The 13417-nt window shown below is 44.5% G+C and overlaps 1 protein-coding gene across 1 annotated transcript; it reads right to left on the bottom strand.

Annotated features, from left to right (window-relative positions):
* Nucleotides 1–2207: 2207 nt before the first annotated feature.
* Nucleotides 2208–8768, bottom strand: Krt12 (keratin 12). Its single transcript, XM_028889518.2, is given in 9 exon segments — nt 2208–2591; nt 3180–3250; nt 4372–4592; nt 4730–4855; nt 4947–5108; nt 6053–6209; nt 7264–7346; nt 8192–8511; nt 8514–8768. Coding segments are annotated over 9 exon segments (1455 nt in total). The 5' UTR covers nt 8731–8768; the 3' UTR covers nt 2208–2493.
* Between the last annotated feature and the right edge of the window lie 4649 nt (nt 8769–13417).

Genomic DNA, 13417 nt, shown 5'->3' with positions numbered 1-13417 from the left:
TGGGGGCTGTGTTCTGTCACTTCCTTCCACATGAGTGACAGGAGGTATGGATAATTGGGATCATCATGGAGGCCACCCCAAGAAGTAATCGGAGTATAGACAACAGTTGGAAACACAGGACCAGATGAGATTAACCAGCGGGTGAGCATGGAGGGGAGCTGAGAGGATGGAGCCCAAGGCGCACAGAGAAAAGCCTAAGAGGAATCTCTCAGGGGCAGTGGTGTCTCTGAGCCACACTGCAGGGGTGGGGATATTTCCAAAAGAAAGAAAGGCCGAGAAACCAAACTATCTCAGGAATGACCATTAGGTTTGCATTTGGTCGTATCCCCTTTGGGTCCCTCAAGTCTCTCATCACTCGGATATTTGGATGTAACTATAAGGGCAACATATTGTTTAAAGCAATAGCTGTTTACAGGCATTCCGGAAGATCACAGTAGTGACATCATTTGTTACTGAGGCTGAGGGATCTTGCTCAGGAACAGACCTAGGACATCTCTTTGGGTGTAAAAGGTCAGGTTCATCTATGACAGGTGCTGGAAGAGGATACCCAAACACAGAGAGGTGAGTGCATGCTAGAGGGAGATGAACAGAGGACCCGAAGCCACTAAAAACGTTAAGAGGAAGGTGACTTCAGAAAGCTGAACACAAGCAAACCAGCCGAAAAATGGAGAAACCCTCTGAGGTCTTTCTCAGCTATAGAAGTCTTCCAGGCTCAATATTTCCTCTCCCCTCTGCCCACTTGGATATTCCTTACTCATCCTTCTCTGGGTTTCTCTGTCCCATTTTGGTTCCAGATTGCAGACAATAACGGGACACCCACACTGAGCACTCTGAGGCTGGGTGCACAGTTCAGTAGTAGATCAGTTACATAGCATACTGAGGCCCTAGGTTTGATCCTGAGCATTCTAACAAAGAAAAAGAAAGAAACCATGCTATTCCCTCCTCTGCCTCAACTGGGTGCTGTCTGGGGCCAACACTTTCTAGGTTCCTGTTGTCTTATGTAGACTACCTCATTTAATCATCCCCAAAGTGGATGCCGGGGAGAAGGTGCGAGGGGTAAAGAGAGCCTTTGCTCTGCAAGCGTGGGGAGTTGAGTGAGAAGCCCCAGCACACACTTAAGAAGCAGGGCAGGCATATGACCCCAGCGTTGTGAGTCAGACATATGACCCCAGTGTTGTGAGCCTGAGAAATCCCTGGCCAGCCCACTCAGCTCAGTGAGAGAGCTGGTCTCAAGGGGGAGAACGATAGAGGGAGAAGCCCCATGTTCCACTCTGGCCTGCACATGTATGGCCGAAGATGTGTGCACCTGCAAGGCCATGGGCTTGCACTACACATGTGGAGATGGAGGCGTGCAGAGAGAAGCTACCCAAGATTAAGTAACAGAGCTAGGATTTGAACCCAGTCTGTCTCTGAAGTCCTGGGTCTTCCTCACTGAATCCCACTCTTGTTCCCTTTCAGGGGCTGTGGATTTGGCAGCCTACACCAAACCGCTGTCTACTCTGGTTTAGACTTTGGGTGTCTTAGGTCTCAACCCAGAACCTGACTTCTGTCATTGCTTTTGGGTCTGACTCATGCTCATAAAGCCCCACCCTAGACCTCACCACTCCCAGACAGGAGGAAGGAGCACAAGGCTAGGGAGGTCTCCACCCTTAGCTCTTGTCACATCTATGTGCTCTGTTCCTTTAGCTCTCCACTGCCTGGTGGATTTCTGAATGAAACATTTAGTTGTCCCTACATAACTTGATCCCTTCTTCCCCCATGCATCCTTGGAACTCCTGTGAGCCTCTGCCAATGTGTCACCATGCCTCGTAGATGTCTACCTCTGCCCTTAGACAAGGACCAAGTCTTGTTTACCACTGATTCTCCTATCTTCCATTCTATAGGAACCCATTGAGTGTATGGAATTGAGTGTATAGCACTCACTGACTGTATGAAATAAGGCCCCAGAAAATGAATAGAGCCACTGTCCTCTTCCACAGTGGAAAATGTAACATTTCATCAACCTCGATGACGGGCTGGCACACAGAGGCCAGCCCCTTAAAATAATCTTAATCTCCAGCCTCATTTTTTTTTGTCTGAGTGCTTATGTACTTTATTATCAAGATCTTAAAAGCTTGTGTCTATGCCCTTGGCACTATTACTGTAATCAAGGAGGCATACACTTCTCTTCATTGCCATTAGTCAGTCTTTAATCAAAGTTAGCTCTGTTAAAACAATACCACTCCATCAAAGCTCTTGCATTAAACAGATGGTCCAGGTGACCAGGAAAAAAAAAGTCTAGTGGAAAGACTTCTTCAGGCCCAGAAAGATGTAAGGTGATTTGGGTTTATAATGAAGATCAGCACAGCCCCAGGGACTCATTTCAGACATGCTAACAAGACCGGACACGAACAGAGAAGCCAAAGAAGGGGAAAGAGACCAAAACAGATACTGAATTAACACAGCAGGTGGAAGCAATCATGTCAGCTGTCACTTTCGCCTTCCCAAGGAGCTTTACATTGCTTCTTCAAGTTCTTGAACTTGAGATGAGACCACTTCACCATTCACGATCTCCTGCACAACTGTCTTGATTTTTCGAGTTTTACTTGGGTCTAAAGGTAAAAAAACAAAACAGAAAAGGGGGTAATGATTACTGCTAACCAATTATCAACCCAGAGTTTATTCTTCAACCTAAGCTTTTCGTCAAATTTAGACTTTTGGAAGTGACTTCCATCCCAAACCAAATGAGTTTTCTTCAGTGGAAATGAAATTCATCCAATACTGTCTTGTGTGCAAATCAAAATAATCTCTCCTCCATCTCTGTGTTCCCTTCTTCCTTTCTTTTTCTTTCAGTTCAGGGTCTTGCTAAGTAGCTCAAGCTGCCCTGGAACTCACTATCCTCTTTTTTCAGCTTTCTAAGGGATGGGATGGCAGGCACCACCAGGCTTGGAGCATTTTAAAGCATTTCGGAAGTGTGTGTGATGCTCACTGCACCTAGAGTAGGATTCCCCTCCCTTAGCCTGCCGAGAGTTTTAATACACTGCACACTGCTCACTTTGCTTCAGGAGAGACACTATGTGTCCCCTGCTCAGAACAGAAATATACCATAAGTTATTTATGCTTAACACTTAATGAGATCTTATAGTTTAGTCATTAATGATGGGATTCTGACCTATTTTGAATGATTCTTCTCTCCATACCTTTAGAGGAATCAACCGATGGTGTCTGAGATTTGGAGACAGCAAGGGATAAACTTTCATCAAATCCAGTGCTGTAAAGAAAACAGAGGCTGGGCTCATGTGGTTGCTGGGTCAGGAGAATCTACTGTTTGAGTTTAAACATTAGGGATATCTACACAACTACAACAAAAGAGAGAGAGAGAGAGAGAGAAGAGAGAGAGAGAGAGAGAGAGAGAGAGAGAGAGAGATATGCTATTACAGATTTCTTGGCTGAATGGTGCACCATTAGGGTAACCCATTGGGTCAAGAGACATTTGTTTCTAAACCACCTGTGATGGGTTCTGAGGGGATGCAGCGTGGTCTTAGAAATCACCTTTCTTAATTTACAGTTTGGAGTAGCTCTTCCTCTCCTGCTATTGTTTATCACAGGCTTGCTACATGGGATGGAGGTGGTCCAGATGGCTACTATTGATATGTCATCCCCAGCATCAGGTAATCAGAGGGATCTTCTGGAACATGTAAGTGTTCATTTACAATGAGTCTTTGATCACTGTAGCATTTTATTAATTAGTATCAAGTCATATAATGGCTAGATACATTTTGTATAGTATTTATTAAATTCTAGGCTTGTGTTTTCTAGATTCATTGTTTTATCCTTCTTCCTCCTCTTTAAAAGAAATCTTTATGTGTTTGTGTGTGCATGTGTGTATGTGTGTGTGTGTGTGTTGTGTATTTGAGTGTATGTTCATGTGTGTAAGTGTAAGGATGTGTTTGCAACTTCATACATGGATGCCGGAATCACCTTAGGTTGGTCCTGGACTACAGCTTGTCTGAGACACACTGGGCCTCAAACTTCTGGGGATATGCCTGTTTCTACCTTCCATCTTCAGTAGGAGAGATGAGATAGAGACTTAGGTGGGTTGGGGGTTCTGGACTCAGTCCTTCACATTTGCAAGCTCTTTACCCTCTGAGCTACTCGCCAGCCCACCTCCTCTTCCTGGAGACTGTCTTCCTATGTAGATGTAGCTCAGGTTGGTCTGTACCTTGGGCTTCACGGCCTCAGCCTTCTGCATGCTGGGATCACTGGCAAGATTTGTTCCTTGTTTAATCCACTACAGACCTCTCTTCCCATAGCCGAAGAAACAGTCTGCATCAGGAGTCTACTGCCTATCAGCCCCTGAGATATTTCCAACCTCACTGTCTGTCTGCTCACCCTTGGCCGTCCCCGTCCAGCAGCCGGCGGTAGGTCTCAATCTCCATCTCTAGGCGGGCCTTGACGCCCAGCAGCCGCTGGTGGTCGGCGTTCTGACGCTCTGCATCTGCACGCAACTGTTGAAGTTGCTCCTCCAGGCTGCCTATCAGCTGCTGCACCTGAGATAGCTGGCAGCAGTAACCACCCTCGGTTTCAGCCAGTGAGTTTTCCAGAGACTTTTTCTGCAAATGGGAGAGAGACAGAAGAGTGTGGGGGTCTGAAAGCAAGAGGGCAGTCCACGGTCCAGCGTACGGTGGGTGCAACATCATCGTCTTTGGAAGCTAAAGGATGCCGCGTCTCGCTCCGCATGTTGCCCTACCATGGCGAGCTGGGACTGGAGTTCAATCTCCAGGTTCTGCACCATGCGCCTCAGGTCCGTGATCTCGCTCTTGCTGGACTGAAGCTGCTCCGTGTTGCTGCTGATCTCTTTCCTGAGCTCTCCGCTCTGCAACAGCCAAGTGGGTGGATGGATGAGCTCTGTGCGGACTCAAGGGGCTTTTGGGGAATGCACCAAACCTCTGTCTTGGAGGTGTTACCTTTTCAAGGAACCAGGCCTCTGCATCTTTCCGATTTTGGTCAGCCATGACTTCATACTGGGCCCTCATTTCGTTGAGGACCTTGGTGAGGTCCACTCCCGGTGCCGCATCCATTTCTACATTGACCTCACCTGGACCACCTGTCTGGAAACTTTGTAGTTCCTAGGGACAGCAATGGAGAGAGAAGGATGTAGAAGTTCACGTGACTAGTGGAGCCCCAGGTGCTTTTGTCTTCTTGCGTCTCTTCATCCATGGTAATAATAAAATCATATTTTTGACTGAGTTGGTATAAAAGCAAAACATTATAAAACATATAAAATGCAAGACATCATCACATTTTTTTTTTTTTTAGCTTGAAAACCCATTTTTTCTTCTGATTAAGAAAAACAAACAAAACCCAAGATATTTTCACAGGTTTCTGGAATGACCAGGGGGTCCCATGTTCTGTCCAGGGTTGCTGGCTCTGTGTCTAGAACATCTACTTCCTATACTTTACGAAAGGGAAGGGGCCTGGTGTGCAGGTTGCTCCAGCAATTGCTGCAGAGCTAGGGCTGCAAGCGGTACCTGGGCTCATCTGCTGTCTCACACCACAGTCACTGAGACTCCATCAGAAACTGCCTTAGACGCCCATCGCCAGCATCCCTTCCTCCTTCCCGTGCCCCAGCCTCTGATGCACAAATCAGAGTTCCACATGACACCTTATACTGGTTATAGTTCTCTAGCATATGTGGCACACATATTATCTGCAGAGTTTTGTTTTAGTGTTTAAAATACCCCATACTTAAAGAAAATATACTTAACGAAGATACTGGAAATTTCTGCCACTACTTAATAATGGAAACAATAAAATCAGAATACTCTTTGCCATCCTGAGTCTATAACATATTAAACCTTAACAAAGAGTACCATAACACATGCACACACAGAGGGGAGAGAAGTTGGGGTGGGGTGGGGGTCGGGGATACATATGTAAGAACCCCAGAACTAATAGTCATATAACACAGAGATAACATAGTCTCTAGCTTTGTTAATTCAAAATAGTAATTTTGGATCTGAGATTAAAAAAAAAGAAAAAAGAAAAAGAAAAAAGTAAAGCTATTTCTGACCTCCTCGTGGTTCTTCTTCATGTAGGCCAGCTCCTCAGTCAGGTTCTCTGTCTGCGCCTCCAGGTCAGCTCTGGCCAGGGTCAGCTCGTCCAGCACCCTGCGCAGCCCATTGATGTCGGCCTCCACGGTCTGGTGCAGGGCCAGCTCATTCTCATACCTGAAAACCAAGTGCCAACAGTTTAAGAAGTCAACATTAACACAGCATTGTGATGGGGCCCTGGCCATCTTCAGGGCTATTTGTGTATGGATCTGTACAGGGAGAGCCAGACACAGTGGTGCATGTCTCTAATCCCAGTACTTGGGAAGTGGAGGCAGGAGGACCATGATTTCAAGGTTATTCTCAGCTACGTAGTGAGTTCTAGACCAGCCTGAGATGCATGAGACCCTGAAAAAAAAAAGGGGGGGAGGAAAAACAGTGCATTAAAAGTATTTGATGCAATTGTTGATTTTGTGACTTTTCTCCTGTGTGTGTGTATGATTGCTTCCTGCTCATCTGGAGAGAAGAGATGAAAAATGAAGAAATAATGAGGCAATAACTCTCTACCAACAGTGACTCTGGCACCCCAGGGGGAAGGCTCCCTGTGGTTTGACTTTCTAAAGGTAACCTAAAACTAGCTGGTGGTAAGCTAATAGTCACTCTTTTTTTCTTCCTTGTGAGTAGTTTTAAACCTTGATACTTCATTAGTAACTTTTACTGGGTCTTCACAGGTTCAGGACTATCGCCATTACAACTGCCTGTGGGGACATTTTATAATAAGAAAAGGAAATTAGTTTGTATTCCCTCTGCATAGGAGGGCGGGGTATGGGAAAGGAGCTGGGATATAAAAATAAACGCACAGTTAAGCTTTCCATTGTATGTGTCATCAGGGAAACAATCGCACCGCTTAACCCCTTGGCAAAAAATATTATTAATTCATTCTGATACATTGACAATTCAGGTTTAAACATAGGTACAATTATCATGTTGAATTATGAGTCATTACAAAGAGATGATCCGTAGCTCCAGGTGGAGGCAACTTACGCTTTAGAGCTGTATAAGGTGAACTGTTTGACTTTCAGTGCTTTTGAAAATGCCACGTGGATTTAAGGGAGCACTGAAGGTGTGGGGCATGCGGACTTGAGGACCGCCGACTCCTTTGCCATCAGTGGAGGCAGGAAGTGGGGGAGTGGGATGTGGAATGAGTTATCTGTCATCGGTGTACCAGACTCACTTCATCCTGAAGTCCTCGGCAGCCAGCCTTGCATTGTCAATCTGCAAGATGATCTGGGCATTCCCAACGCTGGCAGAAATGATCTGGAAGAATAGAGGGAGACACATGAAAATGGAGTCCTAAAGTGCCGGCAGTTCCCAAATGCCATTTTGGACATGAAGAGTAAATGGTGATGCTAAATACTTTTTTCCCTCCGTGCAAACTCTTTATTTTAAATCACATTCCTTTCAGCTTTTCAAGCAGTAAGTTTCTCTATGGTTTCTCACGCATCCTTAGTTTTGATGGCTCTTCCCGTCCCACCCCTACCTCTCCCTCCATCTCCACCTCATCCTTGTTTAAAGCTTTCCACGCCAGCATTCCACCTCTACCTTCATATCATGGATGCTTTACACGTTCCCCTTAAGCTCCTCCTCCCTACCATGGCTCCTCTTTTGCTTTCTACCTCTACAGACACTCACTTTCACTCAAACATAGAAATCTAAACATCCCAAACTAGGATCCACATCTGAAAGAGAGCAGATGGCCTTTGCCTTTCTGGGATCGGGTTGCCTCACTCAGTACAGTGCTCTCCAGTTCCATTTTCCTAAGGCAAAGCCTGTGGATGTAGCTCAACCAGAGAACACTTGGTCACATGTCTTAGCTCCCCAATAAAACAAAACGGATAAGAAAACAAAAATCCCCAAAGGGTTTAAGACAGCTTTATTTTAAATGCAAATGTATTGATAAAATAATGTTGAAAAGTTAAGAAATGTACAATAATGTACTGTGGAAGTCCAGCCATTTTATGACGAACAGAGCTGCCCTTCTTGAGAGGAGAAAATTCTCTAAATACAATCTAGTTAGGAAAAAAAAATCTAAGTTAAGGGAATTTATTATTATAAAATATCTTAATATTTTTAAAAAAGGTTTCTTAAGCCTTTCCCCTTACCTTATTCTTTAATTCTTCAATCAGTGGGTAATATTTACTGTAATCACTCTGGGGCCCAGAGTCTCCAGTCCTTCGGGTTTCATACCACTCTCGAATTTTGTGTTCCAGTTCTGCATTAGCCTCCTCTAGAGCGCGAACCTTACCAAGGTAGGAAGCTAGTCTATCGTTCAGATTTTGCATTGTTTCTTTTTCAGAACCGGAAAGAAGCCCTCCATCATTGTCAGAGAGGACACACAGAGAGCCACCACCCGAGCTTCCCCCTATTCCCATGCCCATCCCTCCCAAGCCACCTCCCAGAGGTCCACCACAGGTGGAGCCAAGCCTGCAAAGGAGGCGGTAGAGCCGCCGCTAAAGCCAGAACCAGAGCCAAACATGGAAGCAGAAGAAATGAGCCCCCCACAACCAACTCCAAAGCCAGAGGCCAGTCCCCCATAGCAGCTTGCAGCACTAGAGGCAGATGCACCCCAAGGTCTGCCTGCCGCCCCATTCTGTGAGGAGGACCTCCTGGACAGTCCAGAGGTGCGGACTGAAAGCGACATGGTGCTGCTGGAGAGGGAGCTTGGCAAGGCGTGACCCCAGAGAGGAAGCGGTGTTGGTATACCAGAAGGGTCATGCCTTTATAGGCTGTGAGGTGGGTGTTGCAGTTAAAGAGTTCACTCTCCGCATTCCAACTAGGATGCTCACCCCCACCCCAGCTGGCCAGCTCAGCGGGCATGTGATTTATCCATCATGAAAATTCACTGATATAGCTATAATTGAATGATCATTTCCAGTAGATGTCTGTCACGCAAGTAAGAAGGCTGGGTGGGGCAGTTAGACTGTCTCAAGGAATCTGTCACCTTCAGCTGTCTCTTTGCTTTTTTCTCAGCACTGCCCGAGTCTTCCAGACACTGGGGAACATAACAGATGGAGTGCTAAGGAATTCTCCCCTCCGCTTCCCTGTCTAGTTCCTTTGGAAACACAATTTAACCCAGCAATCATGCCTGTAGTTCTTTCTGCAGAAATGTTTCAGAGGCGGATGAGGAGTGCATTAGTGGAAGGTGGAAACAAATACATTTTCTGGGTAGATACTAGAATTTTAGTTTTCAAGATTCTAGAAACATTTGCTGTTAGGAGGCTTCACTGTTCTTGCTTTTCTGACTTTGGAAAGCAGAACAGTAACACTTGGGAAAGTGCTGTTGGCAGCTGAACGTTAGAGTTATGTGAGAATTGTTCTTAGTAAACCACGGCACGGGGGCTTTGGGCTGAATGTTCCCTGCTATCCCTTCAACAGGATGACCCATGGGAATTCTGTAATAAACCTGTTGACTGGAGGGATCACCTAGGTCTTTTCACCATTACCAATATGTACAAAGAAAAAAAAAACACTGTCTAAAATATGAAATGATTAAAATTCTATGCTTCAGAAGGCAGCGAGTCATTTCAGTTGGCTGCTCTGATGAAGAGGCGTGCATTTTTGCAGTGTAGAACAACCCATGGAAGGCTGCCTTATTAAATTTTTGTGAAAAATTTTTGGGGCGTCCAACCATAAGAATTCTATCCAGGAGATGGAGAGGTGGCTCAGTGCTTAAGAACACTTGCTATTCTTCCAGAGGACCTGGGTTCAATTCCCCCGCACCCACATGGCTGCTCACATCTAAATCCAGCTCCAGGGGATCCAATACTTGCTGTTTCAGTGGGCACCAGCAATCATGTGGACATACCCACCTGTAGATACACACAACTATACATTACTAAAACTAATAAAAATATTTTTTTAACTTGGTGTCTTTATTTTCTAAAAATTAACATTCGTATTATATTTTCTTCTTTGATAATAATTTTTGCCTCTGAAATAGACACGGCTTATATATGGGGCATGAAAACAATATTCTGATGGGAAGTGTGTTAACTTGAAAGGTGGTCTTGGAGAGAAAATGTCGATGCCTGGAGGAAACCTGTTAGTGTAATTCCAGGGCATGGAGAATTCTTCCGTAATTTGAGTTATGGGCATTTCAGTTGGGTGAGAAAGGGAAGGAATTTTTCTTTTACCTTGAGATGGTGGCCCAAGTATCTATATTCCTCATTGTAAAATAATTCTATTCTTGAACTTCAAAATTAATTGTCTGCCTCTCTCTCTAGAGAGAGAGAATATAAGAACTGTTCTGATATAAACAAGATATAGGTGTAGATGACTATATTTTATACATTTTGAACATAATTGGTATTATTTTTTAATTAAGATTACATAACTAGCCAGGCGGTGGTGGCACACGTCTTTAATCCCAGAACTTGGAAGGCAGAGGCAGGTGGATCTCTGTGAGTTCAAGGCTAGCCTGGTCTACAGAACGATATCCAGGACAGGCATCAAAACTACACAGAGAAACCCTGTCTCAAAAAATGCAAAAAAAAGATTACATAATTAGTTGGTATTACTATTTAATTAAGATTACATAACTAACAACCAACTGGACATCACCCATACCTGGTCCACTTGCTCAAAGTCTAACAAAATCAGCATTCAAGGTGTATTGGATTGATTTTTTTCTTGATAAGTCAAATGCTGAATCATGATGTGTATTATAGATTTAGGAAAGTATTGACATAGAGACAAGCAACAGGACTCAAGAGTGTTAACGGACTCCAGCCCAGTATATGGAGGGTGGAGGTGCCACCGTCATCCTAATGATAACATTTGCACGTGCCCAGAAGGCTCTGGTGCACAGCTGCCCCAAACAGAGCCTTTAATGGCAGCTCCGCCTTTCCTGGGAGCCCTGACCCCAGGAACACTTCTTTCTCTGGCCTTTATGTCATCAGAGTTGGCCTTGAGGTCAATACTTGCTTTACAGTGATAGAGTGCAGATCTGAAGCCTAGGTTCTTTCTCATTCAGCATCCATAGCCACCTAAAGATCCAGATAGTATTTGCCATTATCCAGACTCCCTAGAGGGGAAGTCTTAAATCTGGAGTCATACCAAGCCAGAGTTGGAGCTGCCCATTGGGCTTAGGGGCAGATGGCAGAGGGTCAAGGCTGAGCTTCATGGCAGTCCTCCATAAGGAATACCCAGGATCAAATAGACTGATACCTTTTCAAACCACTTTCCCAGGGTCAGGAATGCTGAACCGTGGTGACATTCAATGACAACTCTCCTTTACCTTGTTAAATAAGGAACACAGGTGAGAGACACACTCTCCTCCCAACCTATACACAATCACAAAGAACAAGCAGGGCTTCTAAGCATGAGATTTACAGAAGTTATCCATTTACTGTAAGTGTGGGAAGGGCCAGCAATCTCAGGCAGACAAGGTTTGATGAGAGAATCTGCAACCCACTAGCGTCATTTGTTGGGAGAATGCAAAGTTGTGAATTGGGAATGTCAAGAACTGCAGCCCCAGATGGAGCCCTTTTACCAAGACTTCTTCCAAGCTATGGAAATTCTGCCAACATATAGGCAAATGTGTCTTTAGTTTGAACCTTATCATCTGGCTTCATGTCCTGACATATTATAAAGCATAAGTGAGTTGACATTGTGGTTAACTATTACTCACAAGCAACACTCTCCCAAAGCTGAGGGGCTCCATTTTACCACTATAGAAATAAAACAGCAGCTGCTTTCTGCTTACAGAGTCAAAGGAGATACTCCCAAACCAAAATCACCACTTAGCAGTAATGAGCCCACAATAGCATGATATGAATAGCATGTATTTTTGAACTTGGAGCCAATTTTGTGGTAAAACGTATGCTTTACATCCTTAATGCTTATATGTATATTTTAAATAGTTTTGCTCCATAGCCACACATTAAGCTTTCATAATACACACTTATGTTTCTACATGTGTGTTCTCCTGAACCATAGGCTTCTTAAGGAGAGATCACATGTCTAACTGATGTTTTATCCTGAGTCCCAGACTACTGTCTGGCTAAAAACCTTCACATTATACCCAGAGTTGTTTCTGCTTGAAAGAACTTATTTGAAATTTGTCTAAACGTGTCAGGGAAAATGCACTGTCTTGGCTTTCTGGAATGCTTGACTAAACCTTATTCTGAACTCAAGAAAAGAGGAAAACTTCGGAAGTTGCGAAGAGCCACATTTCTTCTTCAAGAGCTGTTCTTGAAGGCAGGATGCTGTGTTCGCCAGCCCCCTCCCCCATGGCATGGTCTGTTAGCTTAGTTAGTTGGAGATTGGTACTAGTCATCAGCCTCCATTATTGAGGTTTTAGAGGTGAATGTAATTGTCTTTGACAGCCGTATAGATGGATAAAGAGGTGGAGATGTTTTAAGCAAGAGCAGTCCTGGGCTTGTTTATGAAGTGATTGCATGAGTTGAGGCATGAAGAGAAAGGACTAGAGTTAACAAGAATTAGGGTTCCACTGGGTGTGGTGGCCAATGTGCCTATTAACAGCACTTGAGAGGATGAGGCAGGAGGATCATAGGTTGGAGGTCAGCCTGAGATACATAGGAAGAGAGAGGGAGAGAGAGAGAGAGAGAGAGAGAGAGAGAGAGAGAGAGAGAGAGAGAGAGAGAGAGAGAGAGAGAGATATTATGTCTTCTTGGATTGGTGTACAGCATCTGCCTAGCATGTATAAGACCATGGATTTAATCCCCAGCACTGCAAAAATGTGTGTGTATAATATTATATATATATAACACATAAATATGTATCGCATAGCTTCCACTTTTGCATAACCTAGAGAATATTCATCATGGGGAAAATTATGTGCTGTTTTATAAATCTTTAGATTTTTATTAAGCACATGCTCCCCATCTTCATGGTGGCCTGGTCAGTTAGTTCCTGATCTCTGCTTATGCTCTTTATGCTTGAATTCACCTTCCACAAATTAGACTCGACAGTTTCTCCTACTCACTGCTCATTTTCACTGTGACACCTCTTGCTGTGCATCACACTTTAAAATCCCATGAGGAAGGGACAAATCTGGGGTTGCTTGTGTTTTATATTGTACTTCTGGGCTAGGGCTGAACATGAATCCCAAGGGATGTGAATGAGGCTGAGTTCTGTTCCCCAGAGCTCAATTGTTCTGGGAAGCAAGGGAGGATTCCAGAGGTGCAGTGAGGTGGGGAGAGGAGCAGATATAATAGTTCCTGCTATAGGGACCTTTTAGTGACTTCAGAGGACAGAAAACAAATGCTTGCAGGGGAATCAATACAGTGAAAATGAGCAACCAGTGTTAATGCTAGAGCTGTTATTGAGGGATGTAGTTAGGTATCTGAGATTGACCTCTAACAAGT

Source organism: Peromyscus leucopus, chromosome 8b (assembly GCF_004664715.2).
Source record: "Peromyscus leucopus breed LL Stock chromosome 8b, UCI_PerLeu_2.1, whole genome shotgun sequence".
Classification (NCBI taxonomy): domain Eukaryota; kingdom Metazoa; phylum Chordata; class Mammalia; order Rodentia; family Cricetidae; genus Peromyscus; species Peromyscus leucopus.
This window is presented reverse-complemented; position numbering and strand designations above follow the sequence as displayed.